This window comes from Carassius gibelio, chromosome A4 (genome assembly GCF_023724105.1).
Source record: "Carassius gibelio isolate Cgi1373 ecotype wild population from Czech Republic chromosome A4, carGib1.2-hapl.c, whole genome shotgun sequence".
NCBI classification, from domain to species: domain Eukaryota; kingdom Metazoa; phylum Chordata; class Actinopteri; order Cypriniformes; family Cyprinidae; genus Carassius; species Carassius gibelio.
In genome coordinates, this window is record NC_068374.1 from 14,579,217 (window position 1) to 14,603,585 (window position 24,369).

The 24,369-nt window shown below is 42.8% G+C and overlaps 1 protein-coding gene and 9 non-coding genes across 10 annotated transcripts; 4 read left to right on the forward strand and 6 right to left on the reverse strand.

Annotated features, from left to right (window-relative positions):
* Positions 1-10: 10 nt before the first annotated feature.
* LOC127970658 (uncharacterized) lies at positions 11-8,795 on the reverse strand. The gene is made up of 10 exons (XM_052573328.1): positions 8,778-8,795; positions 6,955-7,128; positions 6,336-6,473; positions 5,282-5,365; positions 4,272-4,762; positions 3,824-4,151; positions 2,901-3,702; positions 2,596-2,805; positions 1,552-1,964; positions 11-1,286 (listed from the first exon to the last, which is right to left on the reverse strand). The coding sequence occupies exons 1-10, from the start codon at positions 8,793-8,795 to the stop codon at positions 33-35; spliced, it is 3,912 nt and encodes a 1,303-aa protein (XP_052429288.1). The 3' UTR covers positions 11-32.
* A 5,273-nt stretch (positions 8,796-14,068) lies between these two features.
* On the reverse strand, positions 14,069-14,142 carry trnam-cau (transfer RNA methionine (anticodon CAU)). Its single transcript has one exon. It is a non-coding gene; the product is annotated as a tRNA-Met (tRNA).
* A 96-nt stretch (positions 14,143-14,238) lies between these two features.
* Positions 14,239-14,321, forward strand: trnal-cag (transfer RNA leucine (anticodon CAG)). The gene has a single exon. It is a non-coding gene; the product is annotated as a tRNA-Leu (tRNA).
* Positions 14,322-15,526: 1,205 nt separating this feature from the next.
* On the reverse strand, positions 15,527-15,600 carry trnam-cau (transfer RNA methionine (anticodon CAU)). The gene has a single exon. It is a non-coding gene; the product is annotated as a tRNA-Met (tRNA).
* A 96-nt stretch (positions 15,601-15,696) lies between these two features.
* On the forward strand, positions 15,697-15,779 carry trnal-cag (transfer RNA leucine (anticodon CAG)). The gene has a single exon. It is a non-coding gene; the product is annotated as a tRNA-Leu (tRNA).
* A 1,205-nt stretch (positions 15,780-16,984) lies between these two features.
* trnam-cau (transfer RNA methionine (anticodon CAU)) lies at positions 16,985-17,058 on the reverse strand. Its single transcript has one exon. It is a non-coding gene; the product is annotated as a tRNA-Met (tRNA).
* Positions 17,059-17,154: 96 nt separating this feature from the next.
* On the forward strand, positions 17,155-17,237 carry trnal-cag (transfer RNA leucine (anticodon CAG)). The gene has a single exon. It is a non-coding gene; the product is annotated as a tRNA-Leu (tRNA).
* Positions 17,238-18,442: 1,205 nt separating this feature from the next.
* On the reverse strand, positions 18,443-18,516 carry trnam-cau (transfer RNA methionine (anticodon CAU)). Its single transcript has one exon. It is a non-coding gene; the product is annotated as a tRNA-Met (tRNA).
* Positions 18,517-18,612: 96 nt separating this feature from the next.
* On the forward strand, positions 18,613-18,695 carry trnal-cag (transfer RNA leucine (anticodon CAG)). Its single transcript has one exon. It is a non-coding gene; the product is annotated as a tRNA-Leu (tRNA).
* A 1,205-nt stretch (positions 18,696-19,900) lies between these two features.
* On the reverse strand, positions 19,901-19,974 carry trnam-cau (transfer RNA methionine (anticodon CAU)). The gene has a single exon. It is a non-coding gene; the product is annotated as a tRNA-Met (tRNA).
* Between the last annotated feature and the right edge of the window lie 4,395 nt (positions 19,975-24,369).

A 24,369-nucleotide genomic window follows, 5' to 3' on the forward strand; every position in this document is an offset into this window, starting at 1 on the left:
TATACACACTACAATAAATAAAAATATATACATTATTTGGGAACAGTTCTCCGCATTTCCTCTAACCACTGTTCTTTTGTAACAGTTTCAGACTGTGGGCAGTATACTTTGCCCCTGTACTGGCTATGTCCTGTTGCACTGGTTTTGAAATGTCCGCATTTCTTGCAAGTGTTCGCCTCTACAGTTCTCTTGTAGGGTCTCTTAGGCATGGTTTGGGGATTGGCAGCTGGTTGTGAACTTGTGCCCTGCACAACTGTAGGATGTAACAGTGGCATCCCCTGAACCACTGGCATTCCCTGGACCATCGGGATTCCCTGAACCATTGGCATTCCCTGAACCATTGGCATCCTCTGGACCATTGGCATGCCCTGGACCATTTGCATGCCCTGGACCATTGGCAGTCTTTGAGCCATTGGCATGCCCTGGAACATTGGCACACCCTGAAGCATTGGCACACCCGGGAAACCTGGTGCTGCAGGTATAAGTATATTGGGTACCATCTGCACTGATGCTCCAGGTGCTGATGGCGTAACCAACATAGTAGTCTGTGTTGGTGCCTTGGGTCTGAGAGGAGGTCGCCCAGTAGAGGTGTGCCTCTGTTTTGCCTGACCTGCTGTGCTCTCTGGTAGCTTGTACTGGTGCTGCTCCCCTGATTGTTCTGGCTCAGTCCGTAGGCGTTTGGCAGCCTGGAGAGGTTCCTGAGCTTCAGGGAGGGGCTGAGGCAACTGAATGCCCTGAATCAGCACAGACAGTTCCTGCTTTTTCTGTCTGTTGTTATACCACTGAATCAGGGTATTCTGGTTAACCTCCACCAGCTGCATTGAGGTTCCTCCCATCACCAAGCTGTTGCCCAGTACAAGCTGCCTTATCCTCCTGTAATCCTGGAGGATTAGAGACCATCTCGACAGCGTTCCCTTGCCTTTTCTCTTGGGGCTTGGGTGGGTGTTGCAAAGCCTGATGAAGATGGTTTCCACCAGACGGCAACAGTCAGGCCACTGAGCAGGTGCGCTGCTTGCTCCCAGCACACTTCTGATGGTGCTCTCTACTCCTGGGGTTTTAGTGGGCCTCTTTGGTACTCTGAAGCGTCCACTCAGCAGTCTCTTCTGGTGTCTAGCTGCATACACCACCCGTTGCTTGTCCTGGTCAGCCAGGTTCTGCCAAAGTTCAATTATGGTGCTGGCTTCCTGATTGGTCAGGCTAAGGGCTGTGTGACCCCGGAGCTCCACCAGATATTCGGCCAGCTTGTCCACATGTTGGTATCCCGGGACATTTTGGTAGTCAACAGCCTATTAAGAAAACAAGCACAAATAATAATCACATTTGTTAAATGCCTAGTTCCATAACTAGTTCCATTGATGTGTTGCTGTTTAACACAATCTGTATAGTACAAAGCACTAACTAAATACAACTGATTTGTTGCCTACTAATGACTTTAGTTTAAAATCTGAGCAAAGTCTGGATATAAAGCAGTAGCAAGAAGTATATGTTGATCAATCCTTATTTTAATTTAATATAGTTTATTTGAAAGAAATAGAGAGGAGTGGCACTTACAGTCTCTTCATCGTCATCATCATCCTGACCAGCATCCTCTGGCTCTGAGGAGAGTGGTGAAACAGATGTTTCAGAGGGAAAAGGTGGCACAGCAGTCCCCGAGGGTCCAGGTGATGAAGGAGCAGGTGTAGGATCAGGGACCAGTGAAGGGGATGTGGAACCCAGTACAGCCGTGTCACTGCTGGTGACCACGGTGGAAGAACCCAGTGTCAGAGTGGAGGAGGGAGGTGACAGAACATCCTCGGGATCTGCAATTGTGTGATCCTCGCTGACATCACAGAAGCCCTCATCTTCATCTCGCTCCTCCACATTAAGTTCCTCGATGAGCTCTGCCGTCTCTTCAGAGTCTGGGTTCATGTCCTGCAGTGCCTGACCAGTCTGCTGGAATAGATACTGCACTCCAATGAGCTCACCTGGAATAAAAACAATGAATAGGAATTAAATATAATTGCTGTGCAACATATTTGATACATAAGGCCTTTGTAGTTGTTCATATATTGTTATAGTGTGAGATCATGGAGATCATAGTACAGGAGAAAAAGAAAAAAAAGGCCATAAACCTATAACTGTGGGGCCAAAACAAAGAAATACAATACAATGATGTCTGAGAAACATACAAATACAATTACTCAAATGTAACTCAAATGTAATTACTCAAATATTACTACATGTAACTTGACTTTTCTAATCAAGTAAACCAAAGTAACTTCAGTACAGTAAATGGTCACCAAATATTACTAATAATAATCAAGTTATTCTTTCTAAAAATTAACTACTTTCTAATAAAAAAGATTCCACAGCAAAATGACATGTGATTTATGAGATTAAGGTAGACGTTTGTACAATTATACTGAAAGGCCTTTTACTTGAAAGAAAATATCGATCAGATGACAGAGGGCATGTTTCAAGAAAAAAAAAGTTGATCAAGTTGATAGTTTATAGTTCAAAAATACAGATACAAAGTACACTGTATAGGCTTAAATAAAATATTGACTGAGACTACACGGGAATTGCAAGTTAATTAACAATAATAAATTATTTTACCGGTGTAACGTGCAGGGGGACAAAACGTGGGGACCACTTTCCTGCCAAACAGCTTTTCATAATTGCTGTTTACACAGTGAACAAGTTCTCCTGTGTAGCTGCGTAAAGCTGATGGCTCAGATGACATGGAAGCTGCCTCCCGATCCTGGTTCCACCTGTGTAGACCCTCCAACAAATAAATCTGAAAGTTCAGACTGTTTGCACTGGTCCCTTTAAACAGACAACAGTTTTTAGGCAATGTTAAACACACAGACACTTAAATGTTCTTTCTTTGCACATGCAGTGTGTGTTCGACAAATACATACCTGGGATGAAACGGTTAAGGTGTAAATGAAAGGATTCAAGAGAAGTGGAGCCTCTGGCACATCTGTAAGTCTTCAGAAGCACACCTCCCTTGGTTAGGCTCCCGGTCTCAGTATAGAGGGCAACACCAAGAGGGTCTTGGATACACTTGATGTGCTTCTTTTGGACACACCAGATGTGCTCCATCCTTTCTCGATCCAAGAGAGGAACCCCCAGAGAGTCATTTCCCTTGCTGCTCAGGAGTTCTGTAAGCAGTTGTTCAAGGAGAAGGATGGTAGTCTCCTCTCCACGGGTCCTCCTCCGGCAATGTAGAGCCAGCTCCTCCCTGGTCAGATGCTTGTTTACATCTTCATCTGTCAGCGCAGGCCAACCCTGGGACATCAACAGCTCTCTCTTTGCTTTGCGAAGGATAGAGACGTCAGCTGCATCCCATTCAAAGATGCATGCTGATAGCCGTGACATGAAAATGGGGTACAACTGATGGGCATCAGTTGTACACCCCAAGGCAATCCTGCGCATAAAATGCCAGATGTCCAAGCGTATCATGAGATCTGGCCAGCCCCTAAACCTGGTTTTCAGCTTGCTCTCGCTCACCTCACTGCAGCACCCACAGTCCACGTACAACACAGAAGGTGGATTTACACCAGCCTGCTGGTATCTTTTCACCAGACCGTCTACCATCATGTCAAGTCCTGCTCCTTCCTGGGCTGTCAGCACACTTATGAGCACCTGACCAAACTCGTTGCCAACAGAGGTAAGCCAGAGTCCCGTTCCCCTCGCTGTCCCAGCCAGCTTCTTGGTGATCTGTAATAAGAGATGATATGAAGCATGCTGTAAATATAAATCAAACATCACACCATGAAAAATACAGATACAGTGCCATGCTGGTATATAAACACCATTAATGAACAAATCCACAACTAACCTTTTTAGTAGAATCCATCTTCAAGACAGAGCCATAGGTGGATGTTATTCTGGCATGGATTTCATCCAGCCTGGTCAGAATGTCTTGGCTGTAAACGGTGAGCAACCACTTGCAGCTTGGCACCACCGTAGGCTCTGGGGGCTCCTGGAAATTTACTGGCATCACCCCGGGTTGATTGAGGAAGTCAACACATTGGGTGGTGTACCGGGCCAGACGATGGAGCCACTGCTCGCTGTGGTTTTCACGCAGCTGCTTTATCACCCTAGTGGGACTATTGCCTAAGCCACGCTCACGCAAGAGCCTGATGACCCGCATATCACAGGCGTACCTTAGGAAAAGCAAAATCCACATATTCATATATTTTAGCTATTTAATTGTAAAGTATTTGCATACATACACACACGTGATGATGGGCTAACAACTGGATGAGGAATGAAAGTGTACTTACTTCCGCGTGAGGATGACCTGAAACTCAGAGCGATGGCCCAGATCTAGCTGTTGCAGGACAGTCTGACTCCAGGACACATGCGAGGCTCTACACTTTGTACAGATAAGGGTTTCTGTGACCATATTGTATGTTCTGTCAATGTCTAGAACCTGCCGTGCCCTTTTGTGCAGACCACCTCCTGTCAGCTGATGTTGTCCGCAGGCTGGATTGGGACAGAGAACCTTAACCCTCCACAGCTTGTATGGCATCCACAGCAGAAGAGTATGACAAAAGAATCTGTCTGGAGCTGGAGCCTGATTGTAAATAAGTGCTGGTTGTGGGGGGTAATACCAGAGCTGGAGGTCATCACGAAGTGCTGGCTTTCCTTTGGATCCAATTTTGAAAAGCCTTTTGCCAATCCACTTGTGATCCTCTGGTGGTATGGTCTCAGACCACAAACGAGGAAGTTGAACTACAGATGGACCTTGCAATAATGCCCCAGAAGGAGCAGTCTGTGATGGAAAAAAAGGCAAAACATTAAGTTTAGTAAGTTCATTTTACTTTTTAATCACTTTAAGAATTTTATTTGTATCCCTGATTACTTTCACATAAAATCATCATTGTATTACATGGTATTACAATGATTATTACGACAATGAAACTGATAACTTTACATTATACACGGAAGTCATCCAAAAAAAGGAACAAAATAATCCTGAAATCCTGTTGAATATGAAATAAAAAAGAATTCTGAGACTTTATAACCAATATCTATTTATTCTGACACATGAATGTTAACATCTATACACTGTTTATCATCAATAAATCAGTATCATGTAAACTCAATTGACATTATGACAATAGTTTGATTGTTGTTGTTTTTTTCAGCATGAATGTGTTTTAAGGAACTACTGGTTATAAAAGTAATATTCAATTTTCATGGCATGTAATCCTTTTTACATCTCCATTAAGTGTCTGGTAAAAGCTGATTTAATTACATTTTTGGACCAACAGAATATGAAATTACTTACAGAGACGGTCCTGCATGGCTGAGCGGGATTGGACACATCTGCAGTGGCTCTGGGGACAGGGGTTGGAACTGTAGGATCTGGTGTCTGTACAATCATGAAGTAAAATATAGATTTTGCAAATAGAACATTACAATAACTTAGTCGTCCTAGATTAAATCATACACTACAGTTGCAAAGTTTGAGGCCCAAATGTTTATAAAAGAAACCTATTCTGCTCACCAAGGTTGCATTTGATAAAAAATACAGTTAAAAACTAAAAAGATAGTTAAATTGTGGAACATTACTACAATTTAAAGTTTAAAAATAGGAAATGTAATTTATTTATACGGTGGCAAGAACCAATTTTCAGCATCATTACTCCAGTCTTCAGTGTTACATGATCCTTCAGAAACCATTCTATTGAACATAAACCTTCATTATTAGTTGAAAACGTGAAAATAGCTGATAATAAAACTGCATTACAGTGGTTGCCACACTTATGGTGTTGGGGAAAGCACACAAAGATGAAAATCAAGGGTAAATAATCTTTAATTAACCCACACAAAGGAAGGCAGTAACACATAGACCAAGACAAACTGAACAGACTAAAATTTAAGTAGACAGACCAATGAGGGACAAATGAGTAAATTAACTAGACACAGATTAACTGAATGACATAATCAAGAGGAGACACAAACTAGGTTGAGGAACATGAGGAGAGAAAATACAAAAGTCCATAAATATGACAGGTGGTATTTTTCAGAATTAAGTTTAAAGAACAGCATTTATTTGAAATAGAAATCGTTTGTAACATGATGTTGAATAGAAATCTTTTGTGTCTGAGATTTTTTTATCAATTTAATGCCTCCTTTTTCAATAAAAGTAACACTATCTTAACATCAAAAACTTTTGAATAGTAATTTATATGAAATCTATTTATAAAATATAACTTTTTTGTTTATTAATATATGCTTTTCTGTTATTAAAAAATAGTTTAAATAGTTTAATAATTTGTATAGAATGGAACGTGAAACGTGTCTTCATAGAGTACAATATAGATTATGCCATTACTTACAGAGACTGTAGTGCTTGGTCTAGAGGCACTAGACACTGCTGCGCTGGGCTGGTCTTCAGCCTGAGAAGTTCTCCTGGCCAAACTGAGATTTGGCTTTGCTGCAGCAATGTGAGACCCGGTAAATCTTGATTTGGTAAACTAAAAATGTGAGAAGACAGAATGTGTTATAATAGCAAGCATTACTATTTGTGTTAATATTACAATTTTAAGTAAATGCAGCATTTACTTGCAGGAAAAAAAAGAGCTTTAACACATGAGAAGTATTGAGAGAGATGCCATGAGGGACATGAGTCTAGCTCAGTGACCTTCAACAAAGGCAGAGCTCAGTTAGAGACAAAGAGGACAATCAAAGAGTAGAGCCCAGAGATGAAAGGGAGAAAGCAGGCAGGTTACAATCTTCATTTATTCTTGACCATGTGACTTAAACCAAAGCTGAGATATTCAAACCGACCAATCAGCAGACAACAGTTGCCCCCATTGTACAAGAGGTGTGAAAATTAGCAGGTCTCAACCAGCATCTCATAGAATTCTTGCTTTTTCTTTTTTTCTTCTTACTTTCTGAACTTCCTCGAATTTGAACTGAGCTCATACTTCAGTGCTACAAAAAAGCAATTCTTACCAATGAAAATTGTGTTGCAACTCTTGCTTCCACAGGTGCAGTTGGCTGGGGCTGGGGCAGGGGATGAGGCTGGAGGTCAGGCTGACTCTGCTCCATGACCTTCTTTGCTGTTTCAGCAGCATGAGGTTGTTCCACCACCTTTTGTGCTGGTCCAGTAACGTTTGACGCAGTGGGCTGCTTAACACAACCAAAAAAAATTAATAAAAAATACATATAACAATTCAGAAAGAAAACATTTCAGTAAATAATATTAACAAAAAATACTTGCTACATTCAATTCAATTCAATTCAATTCAAGTTTATTTGTATAGCGCTTTTTACAAAATAAATCGTTACAAAGCAACTTTACAGAAAATTATGTTTCTACAATATTTAGTAGTAGCTAGTAGTTTGTGCACATTTGACAGGATTTTAGAAAAAATAAAAATAATAATAATAATAATATAAGACGTAGTCAGCTAGACGATGAACTATCAATATTATTAATTAAGTTATTATATGATTCAGTGACACATTTAGCAATAATTGTTAGTTCTGTTTGTTGATTCAAGGTAGCATCATCTGGGGTCCTCTGAGGGTCAGCATCATCTCTTCTCAGGTGTTCTGGATCCAGACTGGAGCTTGTTTAAATCCTAGTTACCACGGGATGTAAATCCCGTGGCGAAACATAGAAACAAAATACAGACATCATTAGCATAGCTGCTGATCCAACAAAGTAAAATTAGTTTAACCCAAGTTAATGAATAAAAATGCACCTACATTAATGTTACCTTTAGAGTGTGAAAACCACAGATGCATTTCAGCACACCTCCAAGCAAGGTTGTTTGGCCACGAGACAGCATCGGACATTTCTCAATCTGTAAGTATTATAACAAATGTAATGCACAATACAAGTGAGTATAAAGCATAAAATACTTTATTAAATTAATATATTAATTCATTCACTGATTAATGTCTAGGACACAAGTCAAGCTTATCTTACATATAATGTTAGAGCTGGTATCTCTCTTTAAAGGAGAGAGATACAAGAGAGGAACATTTCACACCTTCAGACCACCTATTCATTCACTGTCCCTTCCCCCTTCCCCCTCTCAAATCTCTGAGTCTCCCAGTACACAAAAGGTCTTTGATGTAACTTTTCATTAACAGTATGACATAAATCTCAAAATACCTGCAACATTACATAAACATAACACAACCATCACATTACACCATACCAATGAATGGGACCAGGTAAATGTTTGTAATGGAGCCTAATCTGTTGTTCTCTTATGCAAATACATTAAACAACTATACTAATAATGTTCGATTATGCAAGTCAACAAACACTTAAGTGTTTTTTTTCTCTCTATCATGCAAAGGTAAAAAACACTCACTCACCCTTTGATAAATCTCGTACCACTTTTTCTGTCTAGGAGCAGGCCTGTTACCTTCATTTGATGGCCACATTCCTGTGCTGGCAAACTTTTTTAAACGCGAAATCCATTCAGCGTCCGACATAGCTTTATGTGATTTTTGTTGTTTGCCAGACATTTTTATTGACTTTGATGAAACAGTTTTGAAAGAACAATTAAAACAGTTAAAATTACACTAATAATAAAAAAAATGAATACAAAATTTTTTTTGCAATTAGATGATAATTTCTTAACTGTTGTCGTCGTCGGTAATATCGCCGTATTTAGTTTTAAAATGAAGTTTCGCTGTCCTCCGTAAAAATGATGCTGAGCTCCGCGGCAATGATACTCGTCGTAGGTCACGAACTTCGGTAATGAACTTTTTTGACCCTTGACACACCTCCTGAGGACGATGTCATTCTTTCATACACTTTCGGCCGCCGGCATCCCCTTGCTCTCTGATTGGCCAAATGTCACGAATGTCAAGAGAATGTTATGAATTGCGCTTTTTGATTGGCTGGAAATGTTAAGGCGCTTCGACGCGATTGGTCCAAATGTCATAGCGCTTCGATGCGATTGGCTGCGCAGTTCGACATTGCTCAACATTTCTGAAATTATGTCGGACTATCCTTCGTCAGCTAGCGCTCAGGTCGCAGTCTCCCCTGGAGGCGTGGGTTCGAATCCCACTTCTGACAGACCTATCCTTTGGCTGCAGACAGAGACTTCAGTCTTCTGCCATGTTGGGCCAGCAGGGCGTTAACTTTGACAAAACAACGCATTAGGCAGATGCTAGTATTAATTGGGCAGGCGTTGAAGGCAAGGATGAGTTTTTAGACACTTTTTGAAAATGGTTAAAGCCTCCGCTGCTCGAATTGAGATAGGCAAGCAGATCCACCAGCATAGGTCTGAACCAGCGACTTAAGGTATGTTGCTGCAGAGCCAGTGGTTATCTTGTAGGCAAACATCAGTACCTTGAATCTGATGCGAACAGCTATTGGTAGCCAGTGCAAAATTATGAAGAGAGGTGTGACGTGGGCTTTCTTTGGCTCGTTGAAGACCACTCTCGCTGCTGCATCCTGGATCAGTTGCAGAGGCTTGATAGTACGTGCCGGAAGACCCGCCAAGGGAGCGTAACAGTAGTCCGGTCTGGAGAAAACAGAGAGCTTGGACAAGGAGTTGTGTGGCCTGCTCTGATCGGAAGGGTCTAATCTTCCGAACGTTGTACAAGGCAAATCTTCAGGACCGGGCCAGTGCAGCAATATGGCCTTTGAAACTTCACAAAACCTCAGGAGGACGTGGCCACGTGTTACATGAATATGAGAGGGATGCTATTACTGCCTTCGTGTAGCATTAGCCAGCATGAATGCAGAATTTTGACTTCATTGTAAATAAAAGGATTGCACGGGCCTACACGCAATGTCGCTGGATGAAGCTGGGGAACAATAGTCCGTCAAAGACGGGGAAGAAGGGAAGAAAAGAGGGAAGGAAGAAAAAGAGAAGGGGAAGAAGAGAAAGAAAAAATGAAGAAAAGAAAGGGTCAAATTTGACGTTCAAAGACGGATCTTCCTTAGCATGCGCGCAGTGATACATCTTCCGGTTTCTTCTTGCGGTAAATTCGCGCATTTATATTACACTGTTTTCTATTGCAGGTGCTCCCCTCGACCTGGGTTCGAATCCAGCTAAAGACAACTTTTTGTTTTATTGTTAATTGCTTTAAATAAATGAAGTTTCAAGGTTAATTAAATGTATATATGTGCTTGTTTGATATTTTTTTCATTACATTTTAATACACCAATGGAAATGTGTTTTGTTATTATTAGTTATTTAGTAGTTGTTGTATTATTTTTTTATTCTGATTAAGCATGTTATTGTGTGTAGTTGTATTCATATTTATTTTAAGCATGTTATTAGTTGTGATTTTATTGATATTAAATCAGATTTTTTTTTAAGGTTACATTCATTCAAGACACCTTTAAATCTGTCATTTTTAATTAAAACAGGATGCAAAAATAGTCATTATTATGCTTAAAAATGTCTGTGACAAATGACAAAGTGCAAATTATCTTTTTATAGGAATACGTTCTATTGTTGCAGTGTGCTGATGAAATGTTTACTAAAGTACAAATAAAAAAGCAATCATTCTCTTTTTTTTTTTTACAATTATGCCAACATAACAGTAATGAATATTAAACAAAATTAAATTTATATAAGTTTTCAAAAAAAAAAAAAATTAAAAGGAAATAAAAGGAAAATAAATGTAGAAATCAAAACACATTTCTCAATTTGCTTTTTTAATTTATTTTACAATTATGCTAACAGAACAGTAATGAATATTAAATGAAGTTTTCAAACAATAAATTAAAAAGGTAAAAGTAAAAGTTAAATAGGATTAAAAAATCAAGTTAAATAAAATAAAGTTAGACACAAATATTAACAATAGTGAACTATATTTAAACAACTATATACACACAACAATAAATAAAAATATACAGTGTATACATTATTTGGGAGAAGGTTCTCCGCATTTACTCTAACCACTTTTCTTTTGTAATGTTCTCAGTCTGTGGACAGTATATACACCTTGCCCTTGTACTGGCTATGTCCCGTTGCACTGGTTTTGAATTGTCCACACTTCCTGCAAGTGTTTGCCTTGTAGGGTCTCTTGGGCATGGTTTGTGGAGCTGGTTGAGAATTGGTGCTCTGCACAATAGGCTGTAACAGTGGCATCCTATGGACCGCTGACAGTCTCTGAACCATTTGCAGACCCTGGAACACTGGCACACCCTGAAACATCGACAAAAATATGGTTTTCTGGTCTTAAAAAAAAATTGAACAAGTTTAATAATTCGTACAGAATGGAACGTGAAAAGTGTCTTCATAGAATACTTTATAGATTATGCCATTACTTACAGAGACAGTACTGCTTGGTATAGAGGCACAAGACACTGCTGCGCTGGGTTGGTCTTCAACCTGAGAAGGTCTCCTGACCAAACTGAGATTTGGCTTTGCTGCAGCAATGTGAGAGCCTAGGTTACATTCTACATTTATCCTTGACCATGTGACTTAAACCAAATCTGAGATATTCAAACTGACCATTCAGCAGACAACAGGTGCCCCCACTGTACAAGAGGGGTGACAATTAGTAGGTCTCAGCCAGCATCTCATAGCATTCTTGCTTTTTCTTTTTTTCTTCATCTTATGTTCTGAACTTTCTTGAATTTTAATTGAGCACATTCTTAAGTGGTATTATTAAAAAAGTTAAATAGTAATTCTTACCATTGAAAATTGTGTTGCAACTCTTGCTTCCACAGGTGCAGTAGGCTGGGGCCGGGGCAGGGGCATGGGATGAGGCTGGGGGTCAGGCTGACTCTGCTCCATGGCCTTCTTTGCTGTTTCAGCAGCATGAGGTTCTTCCACCACCCTTTGTGCTGGTCCAGTAGAGGCTTAAGACGACAAAAAAAAAAAAAAACCCTTAATACATCATTCAGAAAGAAACCTTTTCAGTAAATATACTAATGACACTAATAAAAAACATGCATTTCATCACACCTCCAATCAAGGTTGTTTGGCCACGAGACAGCATCTGACATTTCTCTATCTGTAAGCATTATAACAAATATAATGCACAATACAAGTGAGTCCCTTAAGAGAGCATAAAATACTTCATTAAATTCATATATTTATTCATTCATTCATTCATTTCTAGGACACAAGTCACATTTATCTTATATATAATGTTACAACTGGTATCTCTATTTAGAGGAGAAAGATACAAGACAGGAACATTTCTTAAAATACCTGCAACATTACATAAATGTCTATAAACAATTATTACACACTCTGGTTTGCACTGTTGAAAGCCATAACATAACACAACCATCACATTACATCGTTCAAATGAATGGGACCAGGTAAATGTTTGTTTTGAAGCCTGATGTGTTGTTCTCTTATGCAAATACACTAAACCAAGATACTAATAATGTTCAATTAAGATTATTTTTTCTTTTTATACATCTATAATGCAAAGGTAACAAACACTCACCAATTGATAAATCTCGTACCACTTTTTATGTCGAACTACGCGACAATGACCCTTGTCATAGGTCACGAACTTGAGTAATTAACCTTTTTTACCTCTGACACGCCCCCTGGGGATGATGTCATTCTTTCGTACACCTTCGGCACGGTTCGGCAACTTGATTGACACCTGACTAGAAGCGCTGACCCCTCCACCTAGCGGTGAGAAGCGGAAACGTGCCGTCGAAATCCCCCTGCTCTTTGATTGGTCAAATGTCACGAATGTCAAGATAATGTTATAAATTGCGCTTTTTGATTGGCTGGAAATGTTAAGGCGCTTCGACGCGATTGGTCCAAATGTCATAGCGCTTCGATGCGATTGGCTGCGCAGTTCGACATTGCTCAACATTTCTGAAATTATGTCGGACTATCCTTCGTCAGCTAGCGTTCAGGTCGCAGTCTCCCCTGGAGGCGTGGGTTCGAATCCCACTTCTGGCAGACCTATCCTTTGGCTGCAGACAGAGACTTCAGTCTTCTGCTACGTTGGGCAAGCAGGGCGTTAACTTTGACAAAACGACGCATTAGGCAAATGCTAGTATTAATTGGGCAGGCGTTGAAGACAAGGATGAGTTTTTAGACACTTTTTGAAAAGGGTTAAAGCATCCGCTGCTCGAATTGAGATAGGCAGGCCGATCCACCAGCTGGGAACAGTCCAGGAAAAGGTCCTTGAGAGTGATTTTGTGCCTCTTTGGGATGGCACCACGAGGCATCGTTCACTTGCAGAAAGCAAGCGTAGGTCTGCACCAGCGACTTTAGGTATATTGCTGCAGAGCCAGTGGTTATCTTGTAGGCAAACATCAGTACCTTGAATCTGATGCGAAAAGCTATTGGTAGCCAGTGCAAAATTATGAAGAGAGGTGTGACGTGGGCTTTATTTGGCTCGTTGAAGACCAGTCTCGCTGCTGCATCCTGGATCAGTTGCAGAGGCTTGATAGTACGTGCCGGAAGACCCGCCAAGGGAGCATAGCAGTAGTCCAGTCTGGAGAAAACAAAGAGCTTGGACAAGGAGTTGTGTGGCCTGCTCTGATCGGAAGGGTCTAATCTTCCGAACGTTGTACAAGGCAAATCTTCAGGACCGGGCCAGTGCAGCAATATGGCCTTTGAAACTTCACAAAACCTCAGGAGGACGTGGCCACGTGTTACATGAATATGAGAGGGATGCTATTGCTGCCTTCATGTAGCATTAGCCAGCATGCATGCAGAATTTTGACTTCACTGTAAATAAAAGGATTGCACGGGCCTACACGCAATGTCGCTGGATGAGATTCAGGGAATTTACCTGGAACCTCACAGTTTTCCACAAAGCATCATTTCACCTGCCCTGAAGAGGAGCTGTGGCCTTTTGCCCCCAGGAGACACAGGGAAACCCACACGAAAGGGGACAGAGAACCTCACTCTTTCTTTCTAAGCCACGGGTGTCAAACTCAGTCCCTGGAAGGCCGGAGACCTGCAGAGTTTAGATTCAAGCCTGATAGAACACACCTGATCCAACTAATCATGCCCTTCAGGCTCATTTGAAAACTACATGCCTTGTGTGTTTGAGAAGGGTTGGAACAACACTCTACAGGGCTCGGGCCCTAAAGGAATTTAGTTTGACACCCCTGGTCTAAGCTCTCTCAGTTATCAGAAAAAAAGAACCAGCCTGCCCCGTGTGAGGCTCGAACTCACGACCTTCAGATTATGAGACTGATGCGCTGCCTAACTGCGCCAACGAGGCCCATGGGCTAAAGGGGGCCCGAACAGAGAAAAAGTAGCTTCTAGGTCCCTGGTTTCAGGTGAGGCTCGAACAGGCCATCTCTAGCCAGGCAAGGGTGTCAGGATGGCCGAGCGGTCTAAGGCGCTGCGTTCAGGTCGCAGTCTCCCCTGGAGGCGTGGGTTCGAATCCCACTTCTGGCAGACCTATCCTTTGGCTGCAGACAGAGACTTCAGTCTTCTGCTACGTTGGGCAAGCAGGGCGTTAACTTTGACAAAACGACGCATTAGGCAAATGCTAGTATTAATTGGGCAGGCGTTGAAGACAAGGATGAGTTTTTAGACACTTTTTGAAAAGGGTTAAAGCATCCGCTGCTCGAATTGAGATAGGCAGGCCGATCCACCAGCTGGGAACAGTCCAGGAAAAGGTCCTTGAGAGTGATTTTGTGCCTCTTTGGGATGGCACCACGAGGCATCGTTCACTTGCAGAAAGCAAGCGTAGGTCTGCACCAGCGACTTTAGGTATATTGCTGCAGAGCCAGTGGTTATCTTGTAGGCAAACATCAGTACCTTGAATCTGATGCGAAAAGCTATTGGTAGCCAGTGCAAAATTATGAAGAGAGGTGTGACGTGGGCTTTATTTGGCTCGTTGAAGACCAGTCTCGCTGCTGCATCCTGGATCAGTTGCAGAGGCTTGATAGTACGTGCCGGAAGACCCGCCAAGGGAGCATAGCAGTAGTCCAGTCTGGAGAAAACAAAGAGCTTGGACAAGGAGTTGTGTGGCCTGCTCTGATCGGAAGGGTCTAATCTTCCGAACGTTGTACAAGGCAAATCTTCAGGACCGGGCCAGTGCAGCAATATGGCCTTTGAAACTTCACAAAACCTCAGGAGGATGTGGCCACGTGTTACATGCATATGAGAGGGATGCTATTGCTGCCTTCATGTAGCATTAGCCAGCATGCATGCAGAATTTTGACTTCACTGTAAATAAAAGGATTGCACGGGCCTACACGCAATGTCGCTGGATGAGATTCAGGGAATTTACCTGGAACCTCACAGTTTTCCACAAAGCATCATTTCACCTGCCCTGAAGAGGAGCTGTGGCCTTTTGCCCCCAGGAGACACAGGGAAACCCACACGAAAGGGGACAGAGAACCTCACTCTTTCTTTCTAAGCCACGGGTGTCAAACTCAGTCCCTGGAAGGCCGGAGACCTGCAGAGTTTAGATTCAAGCCTGATAGAACACACCTGATCCAACTAATCATGCCCTTCAGGCTCATTTGAAAACTACATGCCTTGTGTGTTTGAGAAGGGTTGGAACAACACTCTACAGGGCTCGGGCCCTAAAGGAATTTAGTTTGACACCCCTGGTCTAAGCTCTCTCAGTTATCAGAAAAAAAGAACCAGCCTGCCCCGTGTGAGGCTCGAACTCACGACCTTCAGATTATGAGACTGACGCGCTGCCTAACTGCGCCAACGAGGCCCGTGGGCTAAAGGGGGCCCGAACAGAGAAAAAGTAGCTTCTAGGTCCCTGGTTTCAGGTGCGGCTCGAACAGGCCATCTCTAGCCAGGCAAGGGTGTCAGGATGGCCGAGCGGTCTAAGGCGCTGCGTTCAGGTCGCAGTCTCCCCTGGAGGCGTGGGTTCGAATCCCACTTCTGACAGACCTATCCTTTGGCTGCAGACAGAGACTTCAGTCTTCTGCTACGTTGGGCCAGCAGGGCGTTAACTTTGACAAAACGACGCATTAGGCAAATGCTAGTATTAATTGGGCAGGCGTTGAAGACAAGGATGAGTTTTTAGACACTTTTTGAAAAGGGTTAAAGCCTCCGCTGCTCGAATTGAGATAGGCAGGCCGATCCACCAGCTGGGAACAGTCCAGGAAAAGGTCCTTGAGAGTGATTTTGTGCCTCTTTGGGATGGCACCACGAGGCATCGTTCACTTGCAGAAAGCAAGCGTAGGTCTGCACCAGCGACTTTAGGTATATTGCTGCAGAGCCAGTGGTTATCTTGTAGGCAAACATCAGTACCTTGAATCTGATGCGAACAGCTATTGGTAGCCAGTGCAAAATTATGAAGAGAGGTGTGACGTGGGCTTTCTTTGGCTCGTTGAAGACCAGTCTCGCTGCTGCATCCTGGATCAGTTGCAGAGGCTTGATAGTACGTGCCGGAAGACCCGCCAAGGGAGCATAGCAGTAGTCCAGTCTGGAGAAAACAAAGAGCTTGGACAAGGAGTTGTGTGGCCTGCTCTGATCGGAAGGGTCTAATCTTCCGAACGTTGTACAAGGCAAATCTTCAGGACCGGGCCAGTGCAGCAATATGGCCTTTGAAACTTCACAAAACCTCAGGAGGACGTGGCCACGTGTTACATGAATATGAGAGGGATGCTATTGCTGCCTTCATGTAGCATTAGCCAGCATGCATGCAGAATTTTGACTTCACTGTAAATAAAAGGATTGCACGGGCCTACACGCAATGTCGCTGGATGAGATTCAGGGAATTTACCTGGAACCTCACAGTTTTCCACAAAGCATCATTTCACCTGCCCTGAAGAGGAGCTGTGGCCTTTTGCCCCCAGGAGACACAGGGAAACCCACACGAAAGGGGACAGAGAACCTCACTCTTTCTTTCTAAGCCACGGGTGTCAAACTCAGTCCCTGGAAGGCCGGAGACCTGCAGAGTTTAGATTCAAGCCTGATAGAACACACCTGATCCAACTAATCATGCCCTTCAGGCTCATTTGAAAACTACATGCCTTGTGTGTTTGAGAAGGGTTGGAACAACACTCTACAGGGCTCGGGCCCTAAAGGAATTTAGTTTGACACCCCTGGTCTAAGCTCTCTCAGTTATCAGAAAAAAAGAACCAGCCTGCCCCGTGTGAGGCTCGAACTCACGACCTTCAGATTATGAGACTGACGCGCTGCCTAACTGCGCCAACGAGGCCCGTGGGCTAAAGGGGGCCCGAACAGAGAAAAAGTAGCTTCTAGGTCCCTGGTTTCAGGTGCGGCTCGAACAGGCCATCTCTAGCCAGGCAAGGGTGTCAGGATGGCCGAGCGGTCTAAGGCGCTGCGTTCAGGTCGCAGTCTCCCCTGGAGGCGTGGGTTCGAATCCCACTTCTGACAGACCTATCCTTTGGCTGCAGACAGAGACTTCAGTCTTCTGCTACGTTGGGCCAGCAGGGCGTTAACTTTGACAAAACGACGCATTAGGCAAATGCTAGTATTAATTGGGCAGGCGTTGAAGACAAGGATGAGTTTTTAGACACTTTTTGAAAAGGGTTAAAGCCTCCGCTGCTCGAATTGAGATAGGCAGGCCGATCCACCAGCTGGGAACAGTCCAGGAAAAGGTCCTTGAGAGTGATTTTGTGCCTCTTTGGGATGGCACCACGAGGCATCGTTCACTTGCAGAAAGCAAGCGTAGGTCTGCACCAGCGACTTTAGGTATATTGCTGCAGAGCCAGTGGTTATCTTGTAGGCAAACATCAGTACCTTGAATCTGATGCGAACAGCTATTGGTAGCCAGTGCAAAATTATGAAGAGAGGTGTGACGTGGGCTTTCTTTGGCTCGTTGAAGACCAGTCTCGCTGCTGCATCCTGGATCAGTTGCAGAGGCTTGATAGTACGTGCCGGAAGACCCGCCAAGGGAGCATAGCAGTAGTCCAGTCTGGAGAAAACAAAGAGCTTGGACAAGGAGTTGTGTGGCCTGCTCTGATCGGAAGGGTCTAATCTTCCGAACGTTGTACAAGGCAAATCTTCAGGACCGGGCCAGTGCAGCAATATGGCCTTTGAAACTTCACAAAACCTCAGGAGGACGTGGCCACGTGTTACATGAATATGAGAGGGATGCTATTGCTGCCTTCATGTAGCATTAGCCAGCATGCATGCAGAATTTTGACTTCACTGTAAATAAAAGGATTGCACGGGCCTACACGCAATGTCGCTGGATGAGATTCAGGGAATTTACCTGGAACCTCACAGTTTTCCACAAAGCATCATTTCACCTGCCCTGAAGAGGAGCTGTGGCCTTTTGCCCCCAGGAGACACAGGGAAACCCACACGAAAGGGGACAGAGAACCTCACTCTTTCTTTCTAAGCCACGGGTGTCAAACTCAGTCCCTGGAAGGCCGGAGACCTGCAGAGTTTAGATTCAAGCCTGATAGAACACACCTGATCCAACTAATCATGCCCTTCAGGCTCATTTGAAAACTACATGCCTTGTGTGTTTGAGAAGGGTTGGAACAACACTCTACAGGGCTCGGGCCCTAAAGGAATTTAGTTTGACACCCCTGGTCTAAGCTCTCTCAGTTATCAGAAAAAAAGAACCAGCCTGCCCCGTGTGAGGCTCGAACTCACGACCTTCAGATTATGAGACTGACGCGCTGCCTAACTGCGCCAACGAGGCCCGTGGGCTAAAGGGGGCCCGAACAGAGAAAAAGTAGCTTCTAGGTCCCTGGTTTCAGGTGCGGCTCGAACAGGCCATCTCTAGCCAGGCAAGGGTGTCAGGATGGCAGAGCGGTCTAAGGCGCTGCGTTCAGGTCGCAGTCTCCCCTGGAGGCGTGGGTTCGAATCCCACTTCTGACAGACCTATCCTTTGGCTGCAGACAGAGACTTCAGTCTTCTGCTACGTTGGGCCAGCAGGGCGTTAACTTTGACAAAACGACGCATTAGGCAAATGCTAGTATTAATTGGGCAGGCGTTGAAGACAAGGATGAGTTTTTAGACACTTTTTGAAAAGGGTTAAAGCCTCCGCTGCTCGAATTGAGATAGGCAGGCCGATCCACCAGCTGGGAACAGTCCAGGAAAAGGTCCTTGAGAGTGATTTTGTGCCTCTTTGGGATGGCACCACGAGGCATCGTTCACTTGCAGAAAGCAAGCGTAGGTCTGCACCAGCGACTTTAGGTATATTGCTGCAGAGCCAGTGGTTATCTTGTAGGCAAACATCAGTACCTTGAATCTGATGCGAACAGCTATTGGTAGCCAGTGCAAAATTATGAAGAGAGGTGTGACGTGGGCTTTCTTTGGCTCATTGAAGACCAGTCTCGCTGCTGCATCCTGGATCAGTTGCAGAGGCTTGATAGTACGTGCCGGAAGACCCGCCAAGGGAGCATAGCAGTAGTCCAGTCTGGAGAAAACAAAGAGCTTGGACAAGGAGTTGTGTGGCCTGCTCTGATCGGAAGGGTCTAATCTTCCGAACGTTGTACAAGGCAAATCTTCAGGACCGGGCCAGTGCAGCAATATGGCCTTTGAAACTTCACAAAACCTCAGGAGGACGTGGCCACGTGTTACATGAATATGAGAGGGATGCTATTGCTGCCTTCATGTAGCATTAGCCAGCATGCATGCAGAATTTTGACTTCACTGTAAATAAAAGGATTGCACGGGCCTACACGCAATGTCGCTGGATGAGATTCAGGGAATTTACCTGGAACCTCACAGTTTTCCACAAAGCATCATTTCACCTGCCCTGAAGAGGAGCTGTGGCCTTTTGCCCCCAGGAGACACAGGGAAACCCACACGAAAGGGGACAGAGAACCTCACTCTTTCTTTCTAAGCCACGGGTGTCAAACTCAGTCCCTGGAAGGCCGGAGACCTGCAGAGTTTAGATTCAAGCCTGATAGAACACACCTGATCCAACTAATCATGCCCTTCAGGCTCATTTGAAAACTACATGCCTTGTGTGTTTGAGAAGGGTTGGAACAACACTCTACAGGGCTCGGGCCCTAAAGGAATTTAGTTTGACACCCCTGGTCTAAGCTCTCTCAGTTATCAGAAAAAAAGAACCAGCCTGCCCCGTGTGAGGCTCGAACTCACGACCTTCAGATTATGAGACTGACGCGCTGCCTAACTGCGCCAACGAGGCCCGTGGGCTAAAGGGGGCCCGAACAGAGAAAAAGTAGCTTCTAGGTCCCTGGTTTCAGGTGCGGCTCGAACAGGCCATCTCTAGCCAGGCAAGGGTGTCAGGATGGCCGAGCGGTCTAAGGCGCTGCGCTCAAGCTGGGGAACAATAGTCCGTCAAAGACGGGGAAGAAGGGAAGAAAAGAGGGAAGGAAGAAAAAGAGAAGGGGAAGAAGAGAAAGAAAAAATGAAGAAAAGAAAGGGTCAAATTTGACGTTCAAAGACGGATCTTCCTTAGCATGCGCGCAGTGATACATCTTCCGGTTTCTTCTTGCGGTAAATTCGCGCATTTATATTACACTGTTTTCTATTGCAGGTGCTCCCCTCGACCCGGGTTCGAATCCAGCTAAAGACAACTTTTTGTTTTATTGTTAATTGCTTTAAATAAATGAAGTTTCAAGGTTAATTAAATGTATATATGTGCTTGTTTGATATTTTTTTCATTACATTTTAATACACCAATGGAAATGTGTTTTGTTATTATTAGTTATTTAGTAGTTGTTGTATTATTTTTTATTCTGATTAAGCATGTTATTGTGTGTAGTTGTATTCATATTTATTTTAAGCATGTTATTAGTTGTGATTTTATTGATATTAAATCAGATTTTTTTTTAAGGTTACATTCATTCAAGACACCTTTAAATCTGTCATTTTTAATTAAAACAGGATGCAAAAATAGTCATTATTATGCTTAAAAATGTCTGTGACAAATGACAAAGTGCAAATTATCTTTTTATAGGAATACGTTCTATTGTTGCAGTGTACTGATGAAATGTTTACTAAAGTACAAATAAAAAAGCAATCATTCTCTTTTTTTTTACAATTATGCCAACATAACAGTAATGAATATTAAACAAATTAAATTTATATAAGTTTTCAAAAAAAAAAAAAAATTAAAAGGAAATAAAAGGAAAATAAATGTAGAAATCAAAACACATTTCTCAATTTGCTTTTTTAATTTATTTTACAATTATGCTAACAGAACAGTAATGAATATTAAATGAAGTTTTCAAACAATAAATTAAAAAGGTAAAAGTAAAAGTTAAATAGGATTAAAAAATCAAGTTAAATAAAATAAAGTTAGACACAAATATTAACAATAGTGAACTATATTTAAACAACTATATACACACAACAATAAATAAAAATATACAGTGTATACATTATTTGGGAGAAGGTTCTCCGCATTTACTCTAACCACTTTTCTTTTGTAATGTTCTCAGTCTGTGGACAGTATATACACCTTGCCCCTGTACTGGCTATGTCCCGTTGCACTGGTTTTGAATTGTCCACACTTCCTGCAAGTGTTTGCCTTGTAGGGTCTCTTGGGCATGGTTTGTGGAGCTGGTTGAGAATTGGTGCTCTGCACAATAGGCTGTAACAGTGGCATCCTATGGACCGCTGACAGTCTCTGAACCATTTGCAGACCCTGGAACACTGGCACACCCTGAAACATCGACAAAAATATGGTTTTCTGGTATTAAAAAAAAAATTGAACAAGTTTAATAATTCGTACAGAATGGAACGTGAAAAGTGTCTTCATAGAATACTTTATAGATTATGCCATTACTTACAGAGACAGTACTGCTTGGTATAGAGGCACAAGACACTGCTGCGCTGGGTTGGTCTTCAACCTGAGAAGGTCTCCTGACCAAACTGAGATTTGGCTTTGCTGCAGCAATGTGAGAGCCAGTAAATCTTGGTTTGGTAAATCAAAAATGTGAGAAGACAGAATGTGTTATAATAGCAAGAATTACGATTTATATTAATATTACTATTTTAAGTAAATGCAGGTTTTTAAAAACATTTCTTTCTGAATAGAAGTGTCATCCATATTTATTAGCAGTATTGACTACTGAAATTACTACAAAGTATTTGCATGATGGAATAATTGTTAATATGTGTACAGTTAATAATAGCCAGCGTCTATGTGGTATGTTACCTGAGACTGAGAAAAAAAGATAATGTAGCTTTAACACATGAGAAGTATTGAGAGAGATGCCATGAGGGACATGAGTCTAGTCTCAAGAGAGAAAGCAGACAGGTTACATTCTACATTTATCCTTGACCATGTGACTTAAACCAAATCTGAGATATTCAAACTGACCATTCAGCAGACAACAGGTGCCCCCACTGTACAAGAGAGGTGACAATTGGTAGGTCTCAGCCAGCATCTCATAGCATTCTTGCTTTTTCTTTTTTTCTTCATCTTACGTTCTGAACTTTCTTGAATTTTAATTGAGCACATTCTTAAGTGGTATTATTAAAAAAGTTAAATAGTAATTCTTACCATTGAAAATTGTGTTGCAACTCTTGCTTCCACAGGTGCAGTAGGCTGGGGCTGGGGCAGGGGCATGGGATGAGGCTGGGGGTCAGGCTGACTCTGCTCCATGGCCTTCTTTGCTGTTTCAGCAGCATGAGGTTCTTCCATCACCCTTTGTGCTGATCCAGTAGAGGCTTAAGACGACCCCCAAAAAAAAAAAAAAAAAAAAAAAAACCTTAATACATAATTCAGAAAGAAATCTTTTCATTAAATATACTAATGATACTAATAAAAAACACGCATTTCAGCACACCTCCAAGCAAGGTTGTTTGGCCACGAGACAGCATCTGACATTTCTCTATCTGTAAGCATTATAACAAATATAATGCATAATACAAGTGAGTCCCTTAACAGAGCATAAAATACTTCATTAAATTCATATATTTATTCATTCATACATTAATTTCTAGGACACAAGTCACATTTATCTTATATATAATGTTACAACTGGTATCTCTATTTAGAGGAGAAAGATACAAGACAGGAACATTTCTTAAAATACCTGCAACATTACATAAATGTCTATAAACAATTATTACACACTCTGGTTTGCACTGTTGAAAGCCATAACATAACACAACCATCACATTACATCGTTCAAATGAATGGGACCAGGTAAATGTTTGTTTTGAAGCCTGGTGTGTTGTTCTCTTATGCAAATACACTAAACCAAGATACTAATAATGTTCGATTACGATTATTTTTTATTTTTATACATCTATAATGCAAAGGTAACAAACACTCACCAATTGATAAATCTCGTACCACTTTTTATATCGAACTACGCGACAATGACCCTTGTCATAGGTCACGAACTTGAGTAATTAACCTTTTTTACCTCTGACACGCCCCCTGAGGATGATGTCATTCTTTCGTACACCTTCGGCACGGTTCGGCAACTTGATTGACACCTGACTAGAAGCGCTGACCCCTCCACCTAGCGGTGAGATGCGGAAACGTGCCGTCGAAATCCCCCTGCTCTCTGATTGGTCAAATGTCACGAATGTCAAGATAATGTTATAAATTGCGCTTTTTGATTGGCTGGAAATGTTAAGGCGCTTCGACGCGATTGGTCCAAATGTCACAGCGCTTCGATGCGATTGGCTGCGCAGTTCGACATTGCTCAACATTTCTGAAATTATGTCGGACTATCCTTCGTCAGCTAGCGCTCAGGTCGCAGTCTCCCCTGGAGGCGTGGGTTCGAATCCCACTTCTGACAGACCTATCCTTTGGCTGCAGACAGAGACTTCAGTCTTCTGCTACGTTGGGCCAGCAGGGCGTTAACTTTGACAAAACGACGCATTAGGCAAATGCTAGTATTAATTGGGCAGGCGTTGAAGACAAGGATGAGTTTTTAGACACTTTTTGAAAAGGGTTAAAGCCTCCGCTGCTCGAATTGAGATAGGCAGGCCGATCCACCAGCTGGGAACAGTCCAGGAAAAGGTCCTTGAGAGTGATTTTGTGCCTCTTTGGGATGGCACCACGAGGCATCGTTCACTTGCAGAAAGCAAGCGTAGGTCTGCACCAGCGACTTTAGGTATATTGCTGCAGAGCCAGTGGTTATCTTGTAGGCAAACATCAGTACCTTGAATCTGATGCGAACAGCTATTGGTAGCCAGTGCAAAATTATGAAGAGAGGTGTGACGTGGGCTTTCTTTGGCTCGTTGAAGACCAGTCTCGCTGCTGCATCCTGGATCAGTTGCAGAGGCTTGATAGTACGTGCCGGAAGACCCGCCAAGGGAGCATAGCAGTAGTCCAGTCTGGAGAAAACAAAGAGCTTGGACAAGGAGTTGTGTGGCCTGCTCTGATCGGAAGGGTCTAATCTTCCGAACGTTGTACAAGGCAAATCTTCAGGACCGGGCCAGTGCAGCAATATGGCCTTTGAAACTTCACAAAACCTCAGGAGGACGTGGCCACGTGTTACATGAATATGAGAGGGATGCTATTGCTGCCTTCATGTAGCATTAGCCAGCATGCATGCAGAATTTTGACTTCACTGTAAATAAAAGGATTGCACGGGCCTACACGCAATGTCGC